General features: G+C 36.1%; 1 protein-coding gene across 1 annotated transcript; it reads left to right on the top strand.

Annotated features, from left to right (window-relative positions):
• The first annotated feature begins 514 nt into the window (after positions 1-514).
• On the top strand, positions 515-9,735 carry LOC134231676 (intermembrane lipid transfer protein VPS13A-like). The gene is made up of 11 exons (XM_062713654.1): positions 515-530; positions 2,750-2,792; positions 2,899-3,093; positions 4,888-4,955; positions 5,491-5,649; positions 6,947-7,045; positions 7,199-7,256; positions 7,890-8,011; positions 8,561-8,742; positions 8,906-9,050; positions 9,538-9,735. The coding sequence occupies exons 3-11, from the start codon at positions 2,997-2,999 to the stop codon at positions 9,733-9,735; spliced, it is 1,128 nt and encodes a 375-aa protein (XP_062569638.1). The 5' UTR covers positions 515-530; positions 2,750-2,792; positions 2,899-2,996.
• Positions 9,736-21,699: the final 11,964 nt, after the last annotated feature.

The following is a 21,699-nucleotide window of genomic DNA, read 5'->3' as shown; positions in this document are numbered from 1 at the left end:
ATTTAATTATTAAAAATCTGAACATAAATTTTGGTAAATTAAATCATGTAAATATTTGTGAAGAAATTTAAATGCCAAAAATGTGCATGCTTAATAAAAAATAAATATTTTTTCTTTAAGGTAATGTTGAACTCAAAGATTTGGTTCCGAAACCAAGAGCAGTGGTAAGTATTGAAAAAATATGTCATTTACATCTTACATTTCTATGACATTTGTACATAAAATTCATTTAAATTGTTCGATTTTGATTTCACCATGGTCATCCTATATGGGTTATAATTCATTTTTCTGCATGCATTGACTTTAAAGTAACAACCATAATAATGATATGTCAATCATTTTGCTTATAAAAAGAATTTCAGTCAGCCAAATGAAATGTTCAATCAAAAAGTTAACTGTAAAATATTATATCTAAAATGCTATTTTTTCATCAAAACACCATATAAGAACATTTAGCTTACAGATTTCATGAATTTTGTTTGATTAAATTTTATTTTCTTACATTTTAGACGGACTTCCTAACATTACAGGTATAAATAAAAATAAGATTTGATGTACCATGACTAAAGGTACAGTGATACTCTGGTAAGAGAGATAACCCTTAATGACACAAATGTCTATTATTCCTTTATAAATTTGTCAAGTTTAAGTGCCTTTTTTGTCAAATTTTGCCCCGCAAGCCATGCTATAATTGTTTGTATTTCATTCAGCATATAGATTTCCTTTCGAAAATCGTAAGAGATGAAGAAAAATTTCATATGAGTGAGCAGAGGGTTTATGAACCTTAATAAAAAAAAAAGATTATGAAATTTTGATTCTTGATTATGTCCAAAGGACACTCCAAAAGACCAGCTATCCAAAATATCTGATGCTTTCCAGGTTTTTTTGACTGTTAATTTGGATACTTTACCGTTTACGTGCCAGGAAAATGTTACAAAAAAGTTCATATTTAAATGGCAATTAAACTAGCTACATTTATCTTTTTTTAGCTCACCTGAGCCAAAGGCTCAAGTGAGCTTTTCTGATCACAATTTGTCCGTTGTCTGTCGTTGTCGTTGTCGGCGTTGTCGTCGTCGTCGTCGTCGTTGTCGGCGTTGTCGTTGTCGTAAACTTTTCACATTTTCATCTTCTTCTCAAGAACCACTGGGCCAATTTCAATTAAACTTGGCACAAAGTATCCTTGGGTGAAGGGGATTCAAGTTTGTTCAAATGAAGGGCCACGCCCTTTTCCAAGGGGAGATAATCATGATTTAGAGAAAAATTATTGGCATTTTTAAAAAATCTTCTCCTCAAGAACCACTGGGCCAGGAAAGATGAAACTCATGTGGAATCATCCTCAGGTAGTGTAGATTCAAGTTTGTTCAAGTCATGACCCCCGGGGGTAGGGCGGGGCCAAAATGGCCGATCAAAGTTTTACATAGGAATATATAGAACAAATCTTTAAAAATCTTCTTCTCAAGAACCACTGGGCCAGGAAAGATGAAACTCATGTGGAATCATCTTCAGGTAGTGTAGATTCAAGTTTGTTCAAGTCATGACCCCCGGGGGTAGGGCGGGGCCAAAATGGCCGATCAAAGTTTTACATAGGAATATATAGGAAAAATCTTTATAAATCTTCTTCTCAAGAACCACTGGGCCAGGAAAAATGAAACTTATGTGGTATCATCCTGAGGTAGTGTAGATTCAAGTTTGTTCAAGTCATGACCCCCGGGGGTAGGGCGGGGCCAAAATGGCCGATCAAAGTTTTACATAGGAATATATAGGAAAAATCATTAAAAATCTTCTTCTCAAGAACCACTGGGCCAGGAAAGATGAAACTCATGTGGAATCATCCTCAGGTAGTGTAGATTCAAGTTTGTTCAAGTCATGACCCCCGGGGGTAGGGCGGGGCCAAAATGGCCGATCAAAGTTTTACATAGGAATATATAGAACAAATCTTTATAAATCTTCTTCTCAAGAACCACTGGGCCAGGAAAGATGAAACTCATGTGGAATCATCTTCAGGTAGTGTAGATTCAAGTTTGTTCAAGTCATGACCCCCGGGGGTAGGGCGGGGCCAAAATGGCCGATCAAAGTTTTACATAGGAATATATAGGAAAAATCTTTATAAATCTTCTTCTCAAGAACCACTGGGCCAGGAAAAATGAAACTTATGTGGTATCATCCTCAGGTAGTGTAGATTCAAGTTTGTTCAATTCATGACCCCCGGGGGTAGGGCGGGGCCAAAATGGCTGATCAAAGTTTTACATAGGAATATATAGGAAAAATCATTAAAAATCTTCTTCTCAAGAACCACTGGGCCAGGAAAGATGAAACTCATGTGGAATCATCCTCAGGTAGTGTAGATTAAAGTTTGTTCAAGTCATGACCCCCGGGGGTAGGGCGGGGCCAAAATGGCCGATCAAAGTTTTACATAGGAATATATAGGAAAAATCTTTAAAAATCTTCTTTTCAAGTACTTCAAAGCCAGGATTAGTAATATTTGTATGGAATCATCCTCAGGTAATGTAGATTCTAGTTCGTTCAAATTATGATCCCCTTGGGGGTTAAAATTCAAGCCCCCCCCCAACTTAAATTAACTTTCAGTTCTGATCTGATGTGTTTTTTCCTAGCTGATGTGCTCAGGTGAGCGCTGTGGCCCCTGGGCCTCTTGTTTAAAGTATACTATTAAAGTACTTGTTATGTTTATATGCTCAAGGCTGTAATGAATTGATGAAAATAAATAAATTTATTAAATTTTTCTTTTTAGTTTGGCAAGGAACAAGCATTTGAGGTGAAAGTAGGACACTTAGGTAAATGCTTTATGATAAGTATTGATGGCTGTATATTTTTGTTACTCACAAATTAAGTAAAAATTCTGTTAAAAAACCCCACTAAATATTATTACAATTATAACAGACTACATTCGTCTGTCCATACCATGGGGGATTTTGTTTGGAGGGACGGAGGTCCGCCTGGAGTTGGATGGACTTTACATTCTACTGAGTCCGGTTACCATGGACTCCTACAACAAACAGAGAGTAGAGGAGATGGAGCAGAAACTCAAACAGGCCATGCTCAAGTCACTGGATCCCTCAGTCCTACAGAAAGTCTGTGAGTATCACTCAAACAGGCCATGCTCAAGTCACTGGATCCCTCAGTCCTACAGAAAGTCTGTGAGTATCACTCAAACAGGCCATGCTAAATTCTCTGGATCCTTCAGTCCTTCAGAAAGTCTGTGAGTATCACTCAGTTAATCAAACAGGCCATGCTCAATTCTCTGGATCCTTCAGTCCTACAGAAAGTCTGTGAGTATCACTCAGTTAATCAAACAGGCCATGCTCAATTCTCTGGATCCTTCAGTCCTTCAGAAAGTCTGTGAGTATCACTCAGTTAATCGAACAGGCCATGCTCAATTCTCTGGATCCTTCAGTCCTATAGAAAGTCTGTGAGTATCACTCAGTTAATCAAACAGGCCATGCTCAATTCTCTGGATCCTTCAGTCCTACAGAAAGTCTGTGAGTATCGCTCAGTTAACTCAAACAGGCCATGCTCAAGGCACTGGATCCCTCAGTCCTACAGAAAGTCTGTGAGTATCACTCAGTTAACTCAAACAGGCCATGCTCAAGTCACTGGATCCCTCAGTCCTACAGAAAGTCTGTGAGTATCACTCAAACAGGCCATGCTCAAGTCACTGGATCCCTCAGTCCTACAGAAAGTCTGTGAGTATCACTCAAACAGGCCATGCTCAAGTCACTGGATCCCTCAGTCCTACAGAAAGTCTGTGAGTATCACTCAGAATCTGTGAGTATCACTCAGTTAATCAAACAGGTCATGCTCAAGTCTCTGGATCCTCCAGTCCTTCAGAAAGTCTGTGAGTATCACTCAGTTAATCAAACAGGCCATGCTCAATTCTCTGGATCCTTCAGTCCTTCAGAAAGTCTGTGAGTATCACTCAGTTAATCAAACAGGCCATGCTCAAGTCTCTGGATCCTTCAGTCCTTCAGAAAGTCTGTGAGTATCACTCAGTTAATCAAACAGGCCATGCTCAATTCTCTGGATCCTTCAGTCCTTCAGAAAGTCTGTGAGTATCACTCAGTTAATCAAACAGGCCATGCTCAAGTCTCTGGATCCTTCAGTCCTTCAGAAAGTCTGTGAGTATCACTCAGTTAATCAAACAGGCCATGCTCAAGTCACTGGATCCCTCAGTCCTTCAGAAAGTCTGTGAGTATTGCTCAGTTAACTCAAACAGGCCATGCTTAAGTCACTGGATCCCTCAGTCCTACAGAAAGTCTGTGAGTATCACTCAAACAGGCCATGCTCAAGTCACTGGATCCCTCAGTCCTTCAGGAAGTCTGTGAGTATCGCTCAGTTAACTCAAAACAGGCCATGCTTAAGTTACTGGATCCCTCAGTCCTACAGAAAGTCTGTGAGTATCGCTCAGTTAACTCAAACAGGCCATGCTAAAGTCATTGGATCCCCCAGTCCTACAGAAAGTCTGTGAGTATCACTCAGTTAACTCAAACAGGCCATGCTCAAGGCACTGGATCCCCCAGTCCTACAGAAAGTCCGTGAGTATCGCTCAGTTAACTCGAACAGGCCATGCTCAAGGCAATGGATCCTTGAGTTCTAAAGGAAGTCTTTGAGTATCACATTGAATCGTTCACTCAAACAGGTTATGCCCAGAGCACTATAGATTTTACCTTAAGTCTGTTAGTATCATTTTTCAACCATCATCAGTCTGAGAGTAGTCAACTGTTTCTCAAACTGGCATTGCTCCCGGTACGGGTTCCTGAGTCTGAGTAGTACTCAGAAAAATGTCACATGAAAGTATGAAATGTCATTGAGCTAGATTTTGTTAACTTTATGTAAGAATTTATCAAATAAAATTCCATATTTTATTTGCAGCTAAGGAAGCAGAGAAACACCCTGGTCTGTTTGAAAAGATTGGAAAGTACATTCTGAACAACATTCAGGTATGTACACTTATTAAAGAAAGCAGTGACTGTCAAAAATAATTTTTGGTTATAATTCTGCATTGTCACTGTCTGCAAGATTTATAGTTATAATGTGGTACACAGATTGAGTATGATTATTGTTAAGAATTTTTCTGCAAAAATGATACTAAAATGTTTTCATCAAGAACATGTTGTCTGTTGTGGGATATATAGTTCTGACATGCAGAGAAATGTAATAACAAAGTGAAATAACTTGTGTAGTGCAAGTCACTGTCTGAACTGACAGTAATATTTTTAATCTTCAAACGTTATTGGAAAATTTCGATCTGTATCTGTATTGCCAGAATATGGGTCAACATGAAAAACTTATTGAACATATTTATACTGATTTAATTTCTGAGATACTGACCCATAAAGTTTGTAAGGTTTTAGAGGGAAAACAGTGTCTTACGCCGGTTGACCCCGGATTGACCCTGCAAAGGGGAATAACTTTTGTAAATGTGAAAGTCGTCTATTATTCATGACATTTTTACACAAAATTTCTCTCTTTCAGATAAAAATAAGTAATGTACACATTAGATACGAGGATACAGTGTCAAACCCCGGCACTCCGTTCGCTGCGGGGGGAATTCTGGGAGGACTTTACGTATTTACGACAAACGACAGATGGGAGGAGGTGGAGCTAGACAGCACGGCAAAAATCCTACACAAGGTAACATTATGTGTATAGTAAAAATACTGCACAAGGTCACTACTGTATACAGGGAAATTTTCACTCAGACCCATTTTATTTTTGCCTGTTTCATCCATTCTTCATTAGGGTGAATTTAAAACAGGGCGAAATTGCCTGCAAGTGTGAAAAGGTGAAAATAAATTGAGGCGAAAATATCCCTGCCTACAGTATGTAACGGAAAAATCAACACAAGATTGTTATTGTAAAAACCAAGACAAGATTGTTACTGTAAAAATCCTAAATAAGGTTGCCAGGTATTGTGAAATTCATAGGCAAGGTTGATAGCTAGGATCCTAAAATCCTAAAAAAACAAGAGGCCCATGGGCCACATCGCTCACCTGAGCACTGTGGCTAGGAAAAAGTAGAAAATTGGTTTATTATTGAAAAGTTTTAATCCAAAAGAAGTCCCATGACCAATCATGGCTTTACTATTCTTGAGAAGATGATTTTTAAAGAATTTTTCTATATCTTTCTATGTAAAACTTTGGTCGGCCATTGTGGCCCCGCCCTACCCCTGGTGGTCATGATTTGAACAAACTTGAATCTACACTACCTGAGGATGCTTCCATATAAATATGACCAATCATGGCTTTGTATTTCTTGAGAAGAAGATTTTTCAAGAATTTTCCTACCGGGTAGATTTGAACAAACTTGAATCTACACTACCTGAGGATGATTCCACATGAGTTTCATCTTTCCTGGCCCATTGGTTCTTGAGGAGAAGATTTTTTTTAAATGCCAATAATTTTTCACTAATTCATAATTATCTCCCCTTGGAAAAGGGCATGGCCCTTCATTTGAACAAACTTGAATCCCCTTCACCCAAGGATGCTTTGTGGCAAGTTTGGTTGAAATTGGCCCAGTGGTTCTTGAGAAGAAGTCAAAAATGTGAAAAGTTTACGGACAGACAGACGGACAGACAGACAGACAGACAGACGGACGCCGGACAAAATGTGATCAGAGAAGCTCACTTGAGCCTTCGGCTCAGGTGAGCTAAAAATTGACCCTGTTTAGATGTAAGGTTTGACATATAAGGTTATTTACCAGTAATATAAACAAAAATATTGAACATATGCATCTCGTAGTGGCACCATCATGTGTTTGCTCAAGATTGAACCAGCATGAATGTGACATCTGTCTAAGAATAGCCAAATCTTAGTTTCATTTGATGTCAAATACACTTGAATTAAGACAAGTTTTCTAATAAGACAGTTGTACTTCAGAATATATAAGTTGTAAGTTGCTGGAGTAAATAATGACTTTTGTTGTTTTACAGCTGGGTAAAGTGTCCGATTTCTCTCTGTATTGGAATTCACGGGTCAGCAGTAGTGATCTCGTGGGAGGCAAACATCTTGTTCCGTCAGGAGATTGGAAGGTATGTGTTTCAAGACTTACAGGGCAGAAAGTGAAATGTTTTTTTCTGTGTTTTTTTTTTGAAAAATCTTAAAGCAGTAGATCATATTGTATACAATACCAAATGTTTAATAGCAATTTTAATACACAATTTGTTGTTATTTTTTATCTACAGAGTCTATTGAAGCAGTCCATCAGGTCCAAGATGATTTCAAAAGATAAATTTTCCTCAGGTAATTCCATATTCTTAATGATTATTGGTTAAATATATGATATCAATGCCAAGAAATTCTTAAAGGAGTTACAGTTATTTCTAGCAATACCATGCAAATAAATGTTGGTTTGCAGTATCACATATTGATATCTCAAATTCCATGTCAAAAAATGACACTTTTGATTCGTTATATATTTTGAACTATATATTTTAAAGTAAAAGTAGCCCACATGGCAAAGTGGTTAAAGTACATGCATCTGCTACATGTATATGTCGCGGGTTTGAATCCCATTGTGAGACATGCAAACCAGCCTTTTGGATAAAACTGAATAAACAGAGGTCCCATGTGGCAGTAGGTGCTGACCTGAAAAAGATCGCCCCCTGCTAAGTGCCTATTATAGGACAAAATTTGCAGCCCTCCACCAGCGAGTGGTGGCGTCTCCATATGAGATAACTAACAGAGGGACGTTAAACAATGAACAAATAACCATTAAACTTAATAACTTTATATCTTATATTTTTGGATATCTCTTGGGTTTCTCTTTGTCCCACTGTATAAATATTATCAAAGTTTTACTGAAGGCATACCATATTAATATTGTCCCACACTTCTGTTGTACATGTATTTTCTTTTCTCCTCTTTGTTTTCTAGTGCTGACTCCATTTACTGCGGAGGCCAAGGTGATTCTGTATAACGTGGATGACTATAAGATGCCTAAGCTGTACATACAGTTGTCTATAGGGGATGCTACCGCCAGAGTTTCACACAAACAGGTACATCCCATGAAACAGAATCATTATCCTGAAAACTTCATTATTAAGCAGTACAGTGAAATGCGCATATAGAGAACATGCTTATAATTAATTGTCACTTATAGAAACTTAAGTGATTTTCATTCCCACTGTGTTTAAAACATATTGTAAAGCTAACCAATTGAATAGAAGAAATTGCATTTATTATAACAAAGCAAACTTGCCCATCCCTAGCAGTTCTTTATCAGCATGTTTTACAGGGCCAGGTTATTCAAATCTTTACATAGTTAACGAAGTTCCTTATTTAGATGGCTTGAACCTTGCACGCAAACAAGCAAAGCGGAGTCAGCCGAGGATTGAATATTGTTAACTAATGTGTTAAATTTAGCTATCTTTTGAACAACCTACTTAAACTGCTCTGTTTGCAGCAGATTGAAATAATTGAATGTCAATGGATTGGTCTGAATCACACGTTTAAGATAAATCGTAATTATTTATTTTTTTGGCAAAAAATTAGAAATTGATCCAGATTTGCAGCATTTATTGTGAATCTATACTCTGACCTTGCAGTATTTGAGTGTTACAAGATGGCTGGAATTTTCCAAAAGGTTGGAAGTGAATCGGCGGTACAGGAAATTCCGCCCCACGGTATCTGTGAAGAAGAGTCCCAAGTCCTGGTGGAGATATGCCTACGACTCAGTTGTGGAGTTTAACATCAAACCTTACACATGGCCCCAGATAGTCCAGTACAAGTGAGTCTAGATCTTATCTGTGTTCAAGTTGTCTTCACTTACTTACTTACATTTATATGAGATCAAGAAAAATTATTAGAAGGGAAAATGTAGTTTCTTACTATTTGCGAAATGTGTCATTGATGAAATATGAAATATGCTTTTTCTGTTTGAATACTTGTAGGCAAGACTATGTAAAATACTGGCAGGTGTACAAACAACACCTGGAGTCTCCCAAGGACCAGGGAATTAAACAGAAGGTTGAACAATTGGAGAAAACAATGGACGTCACCAACATACTGAGGGCTAGGACTGAGGCTAGACTCAAGGTAAAATAACCACAGAAACATAAGGGGAAAGCACTCAAAGGAAAGTCAATAAGATACTGATGTTTTGTGAATAAACTGATGTCAGTGTTATTTTCACATGAATCAAAAGCTAATGTAGTAAGATAATGACAATATCAAGTTCAAAGGTCATGAAGGAGGTCAAGGAAATTGTTTGTGGATTAACAGAAAAGCGTTGTTAAAATGTTGTGGGATTAAAACCACAAAAAACATTGGGCTTAATATTGTAACAGGAAGGGAGAAAATGTATGGCTGGACCGGGAATCGAACACGGGACCCCTGCATCTTGATATTCTTGACTATTTATTATAACTTTAATTATATAAATATATAAATGTTTGACACTTTGAAACATCAGTATGCATGGTCATTGTCATACTTGGTTCGATCCAGGGCTTATTGCCTTAAGGGAAATAGTGTCATTACACAAACAGATCTAATACTTATTGTTTTCTTTTCTAAAATTCAGTATAAAGAAGAAACAGGAGAGAGAGAAAGAAGGAGGCAGGAAGAACTGAAGAAGAGACAGGTGGAGAAGAAGAAGGCTGGGGGAGGGTGGTTCAGCTGGTTCTGGGGAGGGACAGAGGAAGAAGAGGAGTCACTGGATGAACTCACAACAGAAGGTATGTGTAGGGGTAAGGTGAAGGGTAAGGCAGGAGGTGGGTGAGGCTGGGGGAGGGGGTTCAGCTGGTTCTGGGGAGGCACAGAGGAAGAGGAGGAGTCACTGGATGAACTCACAACAGAAGGTACAGGCTTTATTGGTTTTAGCTATGAATCACTTATGTCAAGAGCAGAGGGAAGGAGGAGTGATTTTCCTTATTTTAAGGGTATATATAGACACTTTTGTTCTAAGTGAAATTTTAAGTGTGACTTGAATTTTGCAATTTATCCCCATTATTGATAAGGGCTATTCCAGAAAAAAATGTATGGGAGGGTTGGACGGCACTTCATATATTTTTGTATGGGTAATGGGGACTGGAGCAATTAAATTTGCATGGGTGGTTGTCCTCATCAAATATATTTTTAGATGGGTGGTTGCACTTACCCTCACAAATAATCAACTGCAAAGAACTTCCTTCGTTTCATTTTGTATAAGCCAGTAAATATTGATATTTATTTAAAAAAAAAACGTCCTAAACAGTTGAGAAGTGTGTTTACACTGAAAGTGAAAGTAGAATCGAACAAACCGGAAACATGGAAGATGATTATAAAAGCACATGGTACAAATGATGACAGTGGAGGATTGGGACACAATTTCTTTGTGTTCTTGTGTTCTTTGTTGCTTTCAGCTCAAGTTTCATACCAGCAATATATTCAAACATGATTACATTGGTAAATTAAATGATATTAGAAACAATCAGAGAGATCGTTTGATTAAAACCGAAAGTAGAAAAAACGTATCTGATAATAAACATTTTAGAGCATGACTATGGAGTTTGCAAGTCAAATATTTTATTTTATCCCAAAATACGGTGTAAAATATTGTTTATATATAACAGGGTATGTAACAATATACATGTATTATGTTAGTACATACATGTGCCAATCCTTAACCTGTTGAGTGTTACCTCGAATATATTTTTAACCCGGCCATAACATACAAATGAGTTTAAAAAATATATTTCAGAAACAAGTGCCTGCAGGGTTGTTAGGTGACATTAAGACTTCATATTTTTTTTCACGTTACACTAAATAGACAATGCCCTACATAACTTTAGTCCCCCAACCCCCCCCCCCCCCCCACCCAAAAAAAAAAAAAAAAAAAACAAGAAACCTATAGGCTACAGCAGGAACTATGTGGCCTGTGTTTCAAAAGAACTTTGGACTTGAACTAAAAAAATTAGCTGATTGTAAAATCTTACAAAACTTTTGTGTAAAATATCTTTCTAAATTATTTTCTAACAATATTTAAACTATTTTCAACGTAATGAAAAAATGAAAGTTTTGTGCATGATATTTTTAAAATGAGTCAATTGTTTGGATACATCCAAAAAGCGAACATTCATTTCAAGTTTCATAAAGTGCAAATCCTTGAAAAAAGTACCAGTACATAAAATTTTATTAAACATAACTTTAAACACAATTCTTTAAAAAAGTATTTAAATTTAGATGGGTGGTTGTATTAAAAGCATTTTTGATTTGATTGGCGGTGGGGAGAAAGCAATTAAAAATGTATGGGTGGTGGGTTAAAAATAAAAGTGCCTTCTAACCCCCCCATACATGTTTTTTCTGGAATAGCCCTAATTATATACCGTAAATCTGGAAATTTTTACGTCGATTTATTTTTGCGATTTTGGGTCAAAAAGCTGTTGATTAATTTTTACGCTTCAAATTTTTGCGAATTGCCACTGGTGCTAAAAATTAAAATCACTGAAGCTTTTCATATCAGGTTATGTTTCAAATAATATGCCCAGTTAGAACACAGGGGCTTGTATAGAGAAAATAAATCAGTTAAAAAAATTAGTACCTAGGAGAAAAAGCACGTTTTTTCCTTCTAGGTACTAATTTTTTTAACTTATTTATTTTTTCCACACAAGCCCCTGTGGTTAGAATACCACCAATAAATTCGCAACGTGGCAAGATATTGCAAAATCGCTCCGAAACAATTTTGATGAAAATACAAAAGTAATTGCACTGAAAATAATTTCTAAATCAATTATAACAAACATTTTAGAGGTTGTGTATGCCTTTTGACCTAAACTAAAATCCAAATGAAGAAAAAATATACTTTATTTTCTGAACGTTTCTTTTTTCCTCACCTAAAATTTACATGCCCCATTACATTTGGAACTTTCAAGTAAATGCACTGAGTTTGAGTTATCGCCCATGTTGATACACGGTTAGATAAAATGACAGTTCTCTCTTTATTGGCAAATTAATTGATGAAAATAATTATAAAAAGGGGCATACCGCCTCAGTGCTTGTCAAATCATCGGACGATATTGCATATAATGAGGGCAATTTACACGCACGGGTAATTAACTTGTAGTTATATAGTAGACTAGTGTAAACAGGTTTCTTTTAAATTGACCAGTGCTTACCGACGCCTATGCACTGAGTTAAAAAAAGACACGAGTCTTCAGAAAACATTCTTCACATGTTGATTTATTTTTAAGAAAAATATTTTTGCGAATGCAATGCACGTGCAAATTTGCTAAAAATTTATCTACAGTAAAAATTTCCAGATTTACGGTAATAACATTTTCAGGAAGAAATAATTTTGTTAATTTCATCATGTCCATAATGTCAAAATCCATAGCAGCAATAACCATTGATTCAGAATGAATTATAAGCAATATTCAATTTTGGTTATTGTAAAAGTAATTTTTTCTGCATGGTATTAATTAACACTGTGTATGCGGTCACAAATTTTCTACAGAAATTTGTTCAAATGTACTTAAAATAGCTGCAAGGTATATAGTGACAGTCTAAGAAATCCACGTAATTTTCTACCTTCGGATTAAACAGATATTGAGATTCCACAGAATTATGATGCCGCGGAAAAAAGTACATGTATGTCTACATTCTACAATATCTCAATTAAAGGTCTTGCTAATAATACCAAAATTGAACCCTAGCTAAAAATTCTGCAGATTCCACAAAACGTTACATTTTAATTTAGTTAAGAATAACACTTTATAACTTCTTAAAAACAAAATAATATTCCCATGAATAAAGATATATTTAACTCAAACTGCAAAATTATATTAAAAAAAATCATGAAAAAAGTGATTTTTTCAGTAAAATGTTTTTTCCACAACAGAAAATTAGCTGTAGGCATTTAGTACTACACTATGTATTAAACATAGGTAATCAAAGATTACGAAGCTCACCTCAACGAATGTGATCAGTTTAAGAAATGCAATTCCTACTAATCATATTTTCTTAATATTAAGTATTCATCCCAACAACAATATTCTTGCAAGTTGTGCTTAACCCTCTACATGGCATATACACATTTCTATGCGTGTAGTGTGAAAAACATGTATTGTGTAAACAAATATTCATAACTGTTGATACTGCAGATATCAAAGACTTCAAGTTCATTCGGATTGATCTGTTCCAAAAACTTTAACGTGGTCTCTTGTATGGAAAATATAGGTCAGATCCAGCATCCCAAGCAAGTCTGATAGGGTACATCCTAGGATGCATCATCCATGCAAGTTTGGTTTAGCTAGGGCTTACAGTTACTTAAGAATGAAAATGTAGGTCAGATCCAGCATCCGAAGCAAGTCTGGTAGTGTCCATCCCTAGATGCATCATCCATGCAAGTTTGATTTAACTAGGGCTTATAGTTACTTGGGAATGAAAATGTAGGTCAGATCCAGCATCAGAAGCAAGGCTGGTAGTGTCCATCCCTAGATGCATCATCCATGCAAGTTTGGTCCAAATAGGGCTCATAGTTACTTAGGAATGAAAATGTAGGTCACATCCAGCATCAGAAGCAAGTCTGGTAGTGTCCATCCCTAGATGCATCATCCATGCAAGTTTGGTTCAGGTAGGGCTTATAGTTACTTGGAAATGAAAATGTAGGTCAGATCCAGCATCCGAAGCAAGTCTGGTAGTGTCCATCCCTAGATGCATCATCCATGCAAGTTTGGTTAAGTAGGGCTTAAAGTTACTTGGGAATGAAAATGTAAGTCAGATCCAGCATCCGAAGCAAGTCTGGTAGTGTCCATTCCTAGATGCATCATCCATGCAAGTTTGGTCCAAATAGAGCTCATAGTTACTTGGGAATGAAAATGTAGGTCAGATCAAGCATCTGAAGCTAGTCTGGTAGTGTACATCCCTAGATACATCATCCATTCAAGTTTGGTTCAGGTAGGGCTTATAGTTACTTGGGAATGAAAATGTAGGTCAGATCCAGCATCCGAAGCAAGTCTGGTAGTGTACATCCCTAGATGCATCATCCATGCAAGTTTGGTCCAAATAGGGCTGCTAGTTCCTGTGGAATGGACCTGCTCCAAAAACTTCTAGATGCATCATCCATGCAAGTTTGGTCCGGTTAGGGCTTATAATTCCTTGGGATTGGACCTGCTCCAAAAACTTTAACCTGCTCCAAAAACTTTAACCTGGTCACTCATCTAGAAAATGTAGGTCAGATCCAGCATCCGAAGCAAGTTTAGTAGTGTACATCCCTAGATGCATCATCCATGCAAGTTTGGTTCAGATAGGGATTATAGTTACTTGGGAATGGACTTGCTCCTAAAACTTTAACCTGGGACGCCGATGCTAACGCAGACGCCAGGGGTATAGCATAAGCTCATCTTGACTTTGTCGAGGTGAGCTAAAAATGACTACCATTTTCAGAATATAGTATAGACTAATCAAATTGCAATGATATAATAATTATGCTGACTTGTTTTCACAATTCTCAGTCTTGTTCACATACTTCTGGCCATCTTGAATAAATGCTGCACTAGACCGATATAACAATCTAGAATTGACTGTAAATTTCAGTAGAAGTTGTAGTATCATTATTTCAATTGTCAGTAGCTCTTATATTTTAGACATTTGGAACAGCCATTGTTCTATCATAACAATTTAATTCTTGAAGAAAATATTCAATTAACTTTGTTGATATCAAATTGAATGTAGATGAAAACAATACCTTGAATATTAATTGTAACAGAATGCAATTGTTGTTTTATTATTTAATGATACATGTATATATATATATAGAGTGTTTAACATCAAACATGTCTTAATGGTTATCAGAATACAAATCTGTCACATTTCATGTAAATTAAAGTTGCAAATAGTAAAAAAAGAAATAATTTTGATCATATTCCCATTTAAACTCAAGGAAAATAAAAAGATCATTCTCTATAAGGCCGTTTTGCGGCCTACAATGACTTCAAATTTTCAGATAGTATTTTTTCCCTTAAAAATTGCATGAGTCACTAGCCTTATGTTCCAATTTAATGATAAATATTGGTTGGTAAAACATACAATAGTATTTTTAATGATATAGGGTCACAAAGTAAGGTACTATCGGCCCGTATTAGCATTAGAGTAATGGGAAAACTTAAGAGAGTGGCTGTGTTAGATAACTCCTACGCATGTCATAACCACCTTTAACCAACACCAAAATGTGCATGTAAATTTCTCCTATTAACAGAAAAAGTGACTACCAAATTATGAATTTGGTTATTAAAAGGTGGTTATGACATCTAAATAAAATCTTTTCACTTCATTTTTACGATATTTGCAGAAAAAAGCTAACTACTCACAATGAAGGATATCAGCTTAATATATAGATTATTTCTTTTTATAAACTTTTGGTTTTATTATAATTCTCTGTTGATTTACTAAGGTTTATATCAGCCATGCATATTTACTAAAAAAATGTTAACTTTTTACTTGAAAATCTAAAAATCAAAGGACTGAGAAGACTGGATGTCATGAAATTACAAGCGGAGACATTTCTTTGAAATGTCTAATAACAATTAAGAAATAAAGACTTTTTATCGAATATAAGATGTGAATATGAGTTATCCTTTATATGTATAATGAAAGTTTAGTATATCTTTATATGCTACCTCTTTGAACTTCATTATGAGTCAGGGTCTGACAAATCCCATTGCCCGACGCCCGGGGCTAGTGAATTTTAGAGGCGGGCAAGTGAATTTTTAATTGGCACTTGCCCGTGGGCAAGTGACTTTAGAAAAACCCAATCAATAAATATTTTTAAGTCACCTGAGTCACTCAGGTGACCTATTGCGATCCGTTTTCGTCTGTCGTCGTCCGTCGTGTGTCGTGTATCGTGTGTCGTGTGTCGTGTGTTAACATTTGAACATTTTCAGCTTCTTCTCTGAAACCACTTAACCAATTTCAACCAAATTTGGTATACAGCATCTATGGCTGGAGGGGAACAAAAATTGTGAATTTCATGGTCCCCGCCCCCCTGGGGCCTGAGGGGTGGGGCCAAAACCACTAAAATTAGTGCAATCTTTAAAAATCTTCTTCTTTACTCCTGGACATCAAGCAGGCTAACTGTTTACATGAATGTAATAAGCATGGAGTCCTCTACCAAAATTGTGAAATTCATTGCCCCAGGGTCAGGGGTTCTAGTGCTAGGGTGGGGCTAAATATGTTATATAGTGAAAATGCATTATTTCCTTAAAAATCTTCTTCTCTGCTCCTGGGTATTAAATAAACTAACTAAGTACATAGTTATGATGAGAAAGAATGCCTCTTCCAAAATTGTGAATTTCTTGGCCCCAGGGTCAGGGGTTCTGATGTTAGGGCGGGGCTCTATTGATTATATAGTGAAAATGCATTGAATCTCTGAAAATCTTCTTCTCTGCTCTGGGGTATTAAATAAACTAACTAAGTACATAGTTATGATGAGCAAGAGTGCCTCTTTCAAATTTGTGAATTTCATGGCCCCAGGGTCAGGGGTCCTGGTGTTAGGGCGGGGCTCTATTGATTATATAGTGAAAATGCATTGAATCTCTGAAAATCTTCTTCTCTGCTCTGGGGTATTAAATAAACTATCTAAGTACATAGTTATGATGAGCAAGAGTGCCTCTTTCAAATTTGTGAATTTCTTGGCCCCAGGGTCAGGGGTTCTAGGGCTAGGGCGGGGCTATATAGATTATTCAGTGAAAATGCATTATTTAAAAAAAAAATTTTCCTCTGATCCTGAGTTACTGTATCAAATAAACTAACTAAGTACATAGTTATAATGAGCAAGAGTGCCTCTTCCAAATATGTTAATTTCATGGCCCCTATGTCAGGGGTTTAGCTATTTGGTGTAAGGAGAGGGAGGCTCTACATTACATAAATTCTTTGGAAATCTTTTCCTTTGCTCCTGGGTATTATGCCAATGATCTAAGTATATATATATATTTATGATGAGGAAAGGTGTATCTAGCAAAATGGTTAATTTCATGCCCCCCTGGGTCAGGGGTATCGGGGGGGGGGGGGGGGGGGGGGGGAACATAGTCTGAAAATAAATGAATGCTTTGAAATTTTCTCATTAGTATCAATCAACCATATTTGATGAAATAACATTTATGATGATAAAATTTTGAAATATGTGGCCCCAGGGTCTATGGTTTCTGTGGGATGGGGTGCACAATTGCATGGTTTAGAATGGAAGTGCATTTTTCTCTTACTTACTCTGATCTACTTATGGGTGTTAAGTGACTATCTAGTAAGCATTGCTAAGTGTATAATTATGATTAGCAGTAGTGCCTCTTTGCAAAATTGTGAATTTCATGGCCTCTGGTTTAAAACACAAACTAAATTCAATTGTTGGAAAGTTGTTACATGAAACTCAGGTGACCTATAAGGCCCGTGGGCCTCTTGTTAAAAAATGTCACAGTTTTCCACGAAATAAAAATTATTTTGTTGCAAGAGTTATCTTCCTTTGTTTGTCACACTTCGTATGCGAACCAGTTTAATTGTGTCATCATTATGCAATTCATTAATTGTTTTACCGAAAGTTTTAAGTACATGTATATGTACTTAATTGAAAGTGACACATTGGCATTGGAGAAATGGAGAAAGTTTTGGCAGTTATGAGGCAGAAAACGATCCAGAGCCGATGATAAGTACATCGTCCATAACAATGCTAGTTAAAAACTTTGTACAAAATAAGCATACCAGGTATGAAAAAAGAAAAAAACCCAGATGTCCGAAACCATTATTTTAAACAAATCGCATCATGACTATAGCTGAAATATAATAGCAATTTTACGTCCCTATATGAGTGGAAAATTTTTGAATGGGACGTAAAACAGCATACAATCAATCAACAGATTGTATGGTACGTAGTACTTAATGGCAGGTGGTTTTAAATTTCACCAATATTCAAAACAACAATCCTAGGCTGCAAAATGTTCGATTTAGAGACAAATTAATTCATTATGATGAATATAAATTGCTGGAGGGGCAAGTAAAAATTGAAGTAGGGCAAGTGAAATTTGACTATGCACTTGCCCTATTTGTCAGCCCCTGTGAGTTCTGCAAATATTCTTTGTATTTCCGTATGAGTACTGTATATGTTCTAGAAATAATGAAAGCAATCTTTGTTGAAGTGGTAACATGCATTTATAATTATTTGTATTTTTGACTTTTTCCCTATGGGTACACACAAAATTTTTATATGGACACTTCCGTACGAGTATCATTTGATCCATATATTGTTTAACTGGGTCTTAATATTGAGAGGACTCATCGACATAAGTTACAATAACATTAGTCCTGTCTGAAATGAATGTTGCTTTACCCCATTTAAGGATTTTTCAACCAGGTAAAGAAGTCATCCACTTATGGTCAAGTGTTTTTGCATAGTTGCATTAATAACCAACGTCATATGCAGGACGGGACCCTTTTTTTGTAAAAAAAAAGATAATATCCAAAAGACTGATGACATTTACTTTAAATGCTAAAGACATAGGTAGGGAACTGTCACTTAATCTGTGTTAAACAAGTTTGTGACGCTGCACTGAGAAAGAGACTGAATTTAACCTACAGGTTTCAAGAATGTTAAAGAAGCGTCAAACCCTAAGGGTCCATTTTGTACCTGGGATGTTGTAGAACTCTTAAGTCCATATACTTAGTATATACGAAAACTTCAGAATCTGATATGCATAGTTGAAGGAACTGTTAAAATTCTGCTCCATTTTATGTTGTGTCGTAAGACATGGGGGGGGAATCTCAACTTTTATACATGTAAATACATAAAGTTTAGAAGGCATTTTTAACTGAATATATCGTGCAGCACAAGTAATTGAATAAAAGCAAAGCTATTCAACGACGCTATTTCATTTTACTTAGAGATGTATATTTTAATGCAACCGCTCTGAGTTTATATATGTATTGACTATTTACATGTATATGGATAGTCAACATATACTTGCATTGATATTCTTATGCTGTTAATTCTTAATTTTTTTGCAATTGTTGAATTTCCTTTCTTAATTACTACTTCTGTTTTATTTAATCACAATTAAAATCCATTCAGTGCTTTCAGCATAACTTTTAGAGTTCTGAATCAATAGAAACTTAGAAACCTCATTTCTAACATGGTTATTTTATGCGTAAAATAAGTACCACATCTATAGAAATGATATACAATTACAATATAATTATGTTCCCCAAACGAAGTTGGGGAACATATTGTTTTACTCTGTTTCTTATTAAGGTCTTCCGTCTTCAGCGGAAGACCTTATTGTTTTTCTTAGGTTTCTTTTCCACTATTTTTCTTATTATTATTTTTTTTCTTACCGATTTTGTGCACGCGAGTTCTCGGAAACGGCTCAATGGATTTTCATGAAACTTTCAGGTCTGATAGAACATCAAAAAATCTAGAGATAAAATTTTTTATTTTGATGACGTCACTTCCGGTTCGGAGATTTTCGCAATTTTGTCATTTTTAGAGGGTCACTTTGTCCGGCAATGTTCTCAAAAACCGTTGAAGATAGAAGTATGAAATTTTCAGTGATGATAGATCAACCTTTGGAGAAGTGCATTGAGTATATCATTTTCACCGGAAGTAGGTAACGCCGACGCTCGCTATGGCCCGAAAATAGTCCTATCAAGAATTTCAAAATATTTAGCACCTTTTCTACGATAAATTTTTACCTAGAAATATTTTGTTAAAGCATGTAGAACAAAAAAGATGTAGAATATCAAGATCTACCAAATGACATCTCGAAAAAAGGGCTGGCCCCTTAAATTAGGGGCCTGGAGGGGCCGAAAGTTTTTCCTTTATATCTCAAAAAGTTTTGAGAATTTGTGATACGTCAAAGAAACAAAGTTGTTCAAAATGTCATGCTTAATCTATTGGAGTCGTCAAAATACGCCCGTCGTCGTCATTTCCGGCCAAACCGGAAGTAGTCGGAAAACGCGTATTTTTGCCGTTCTTGATAAGTTTTTCGGTAACATATGTCTCTGGGAGCGTTAAAATTAATTTTCCGTCCGTCGTCATCACTTCCGGTCAAACCGGAAGTAGCAGTAAATGGCTTATTTTTGCATTAATTAACATGGATTGGGAGGATTCAAACCATTTTTGGGTGTTATTTCTCATTTTTGTTAAAAATGAAAGCTACTTCCGGTCAAACAGGACGGAAGACCTACTCGTTGCTTTGCAACGAGCTTTGCTCTAGTTATTATTATTTTTCTTCTTCTTCTTCCTGGGTACTTTTTTGTCCGGGAATGATCTTGTAAACTGTTCGTCCGATGTAGGTAAAACCTTTTTAGGGTCAGTAGACATGTTATGTAGATTTGTGGAATCAAGGTCATTTTGCGCGCACGTGCTTGCAAGAGCGTGCACGTGCAACACGTGAAATGACTAATATAATGGATATTGCCGTAACTTTTCTATTTTTCAATGAATTTTTTTGAAACTCATAATGTAAGGATACATTAGAAGTATAGACAAGATAGCATGGTCGAAATAGCAAGATCTCACGCGCATGCACGTGCGCTTTGGTCTGATTGGCTGAAACTAAAGTCTCAATATCTTTCTTGTTTCTCGTCATAATCCTTTGAAATTTTGAACAGAGTCCTACATTATGAAGATCTACAGCATGATATAAAATTTTTCATGAAAGCATGCGCATGTGCGCGTGCTGCAATATGATTGGCTGAAACTTTAAATGGCTATATCTCCTTTGTTTTTAGACGAAATTCTTTGAAATTTAAAACATAGTCATGCATTAGGATATCCTACAATATGATATAGAAAAAAATCATGAAATCACGCGCATGCACGTGTGCTGCAATCTGATTGGCTGAAACTTGAAATGGCTATAACTCCCTTGTTTTTCAACCAAACCGGATGGGATTTAGAACATAGATAGATGTAAGGGACATAGATAGATGTAAGGGACCCCTATAAGAAGGTATGGTCATCATGCACGTGCACGCACGTGCTTGCATTTGGAACGAGTATAATTGAAAATACACTTGAATGAGTGATTTTTTATTACTTTTGGACTGAATGCTTTAATGTATAGTTATTAAAATATGTAGATAGTGTAGACAAGATGATATGTTCATAACGCACATGCATTCATATGCGCTTGGGTGCAATGCTAAAATTTGAATATAATTGGTATTCTTCTGGGCAAACGTAATGCACAGAGTTTGTCTTATTTAATGAAGCTTACAGGGAATATGGCACCAAAATGGAGTTGGGGAGCGTTTGGGGAACATCTGTAACGGTTCCCGTTACAATTAGTACTAGTTATATATGATATAATACTTTTCAATAAATTGCAAATCAAACTTTTTCAGCACCATACAGTGTGAATTTCGTAAGGATTTACGTTCAAAATATGCAAAAATGTGGATGCATCAGAATTCTTGTCATAAAAAATATCTTAAACCTTAAATTTAAACAATCTTCGAATTTATTACTTAGGTCTGATGTATTTCCGACATAAATAAACAATTTTTGATCATTTACATTCAAAAACATGCAAAGAAACTTGATTTAAATAGACCTACCTTCAAATTTTCTTTAACTGACAGCCATTTTTTTATCTCTAAATCACGTGACTTAGATGATCGATGTTGAAAAACAAACATCAAAATCATAAACTAGAATGATTATAGTTATATAAAATCACATTTTAAAGTGATTTTATCGTAGGCTAGAAAATGGCCTTATAGA

The sequence above is a fragment of the Saccostrea cucullata genome, unplaced genomic scaffold, assembly GCF_032062105.1.
Source record: "Saccostrea cucullata isolate Sc308-1 unplaced genomic scaffold, CSIRO_AGI_Scuc_v1 ctg3964, whole genome shotgun sequence".
In the NCBI taxonomy this organism is placed as follows: domain Eukaryota; kingdom Metazoa; phylum Mollusca; class Bivalvia; order Ostreida; family Ostreidae; genus Saccostrea; species Saccostrea cuccullata.
Note: the sequence above shows the minus strand (reverse complement) of the source record. Positions and strands in the feature narration are given on the sequence as shown.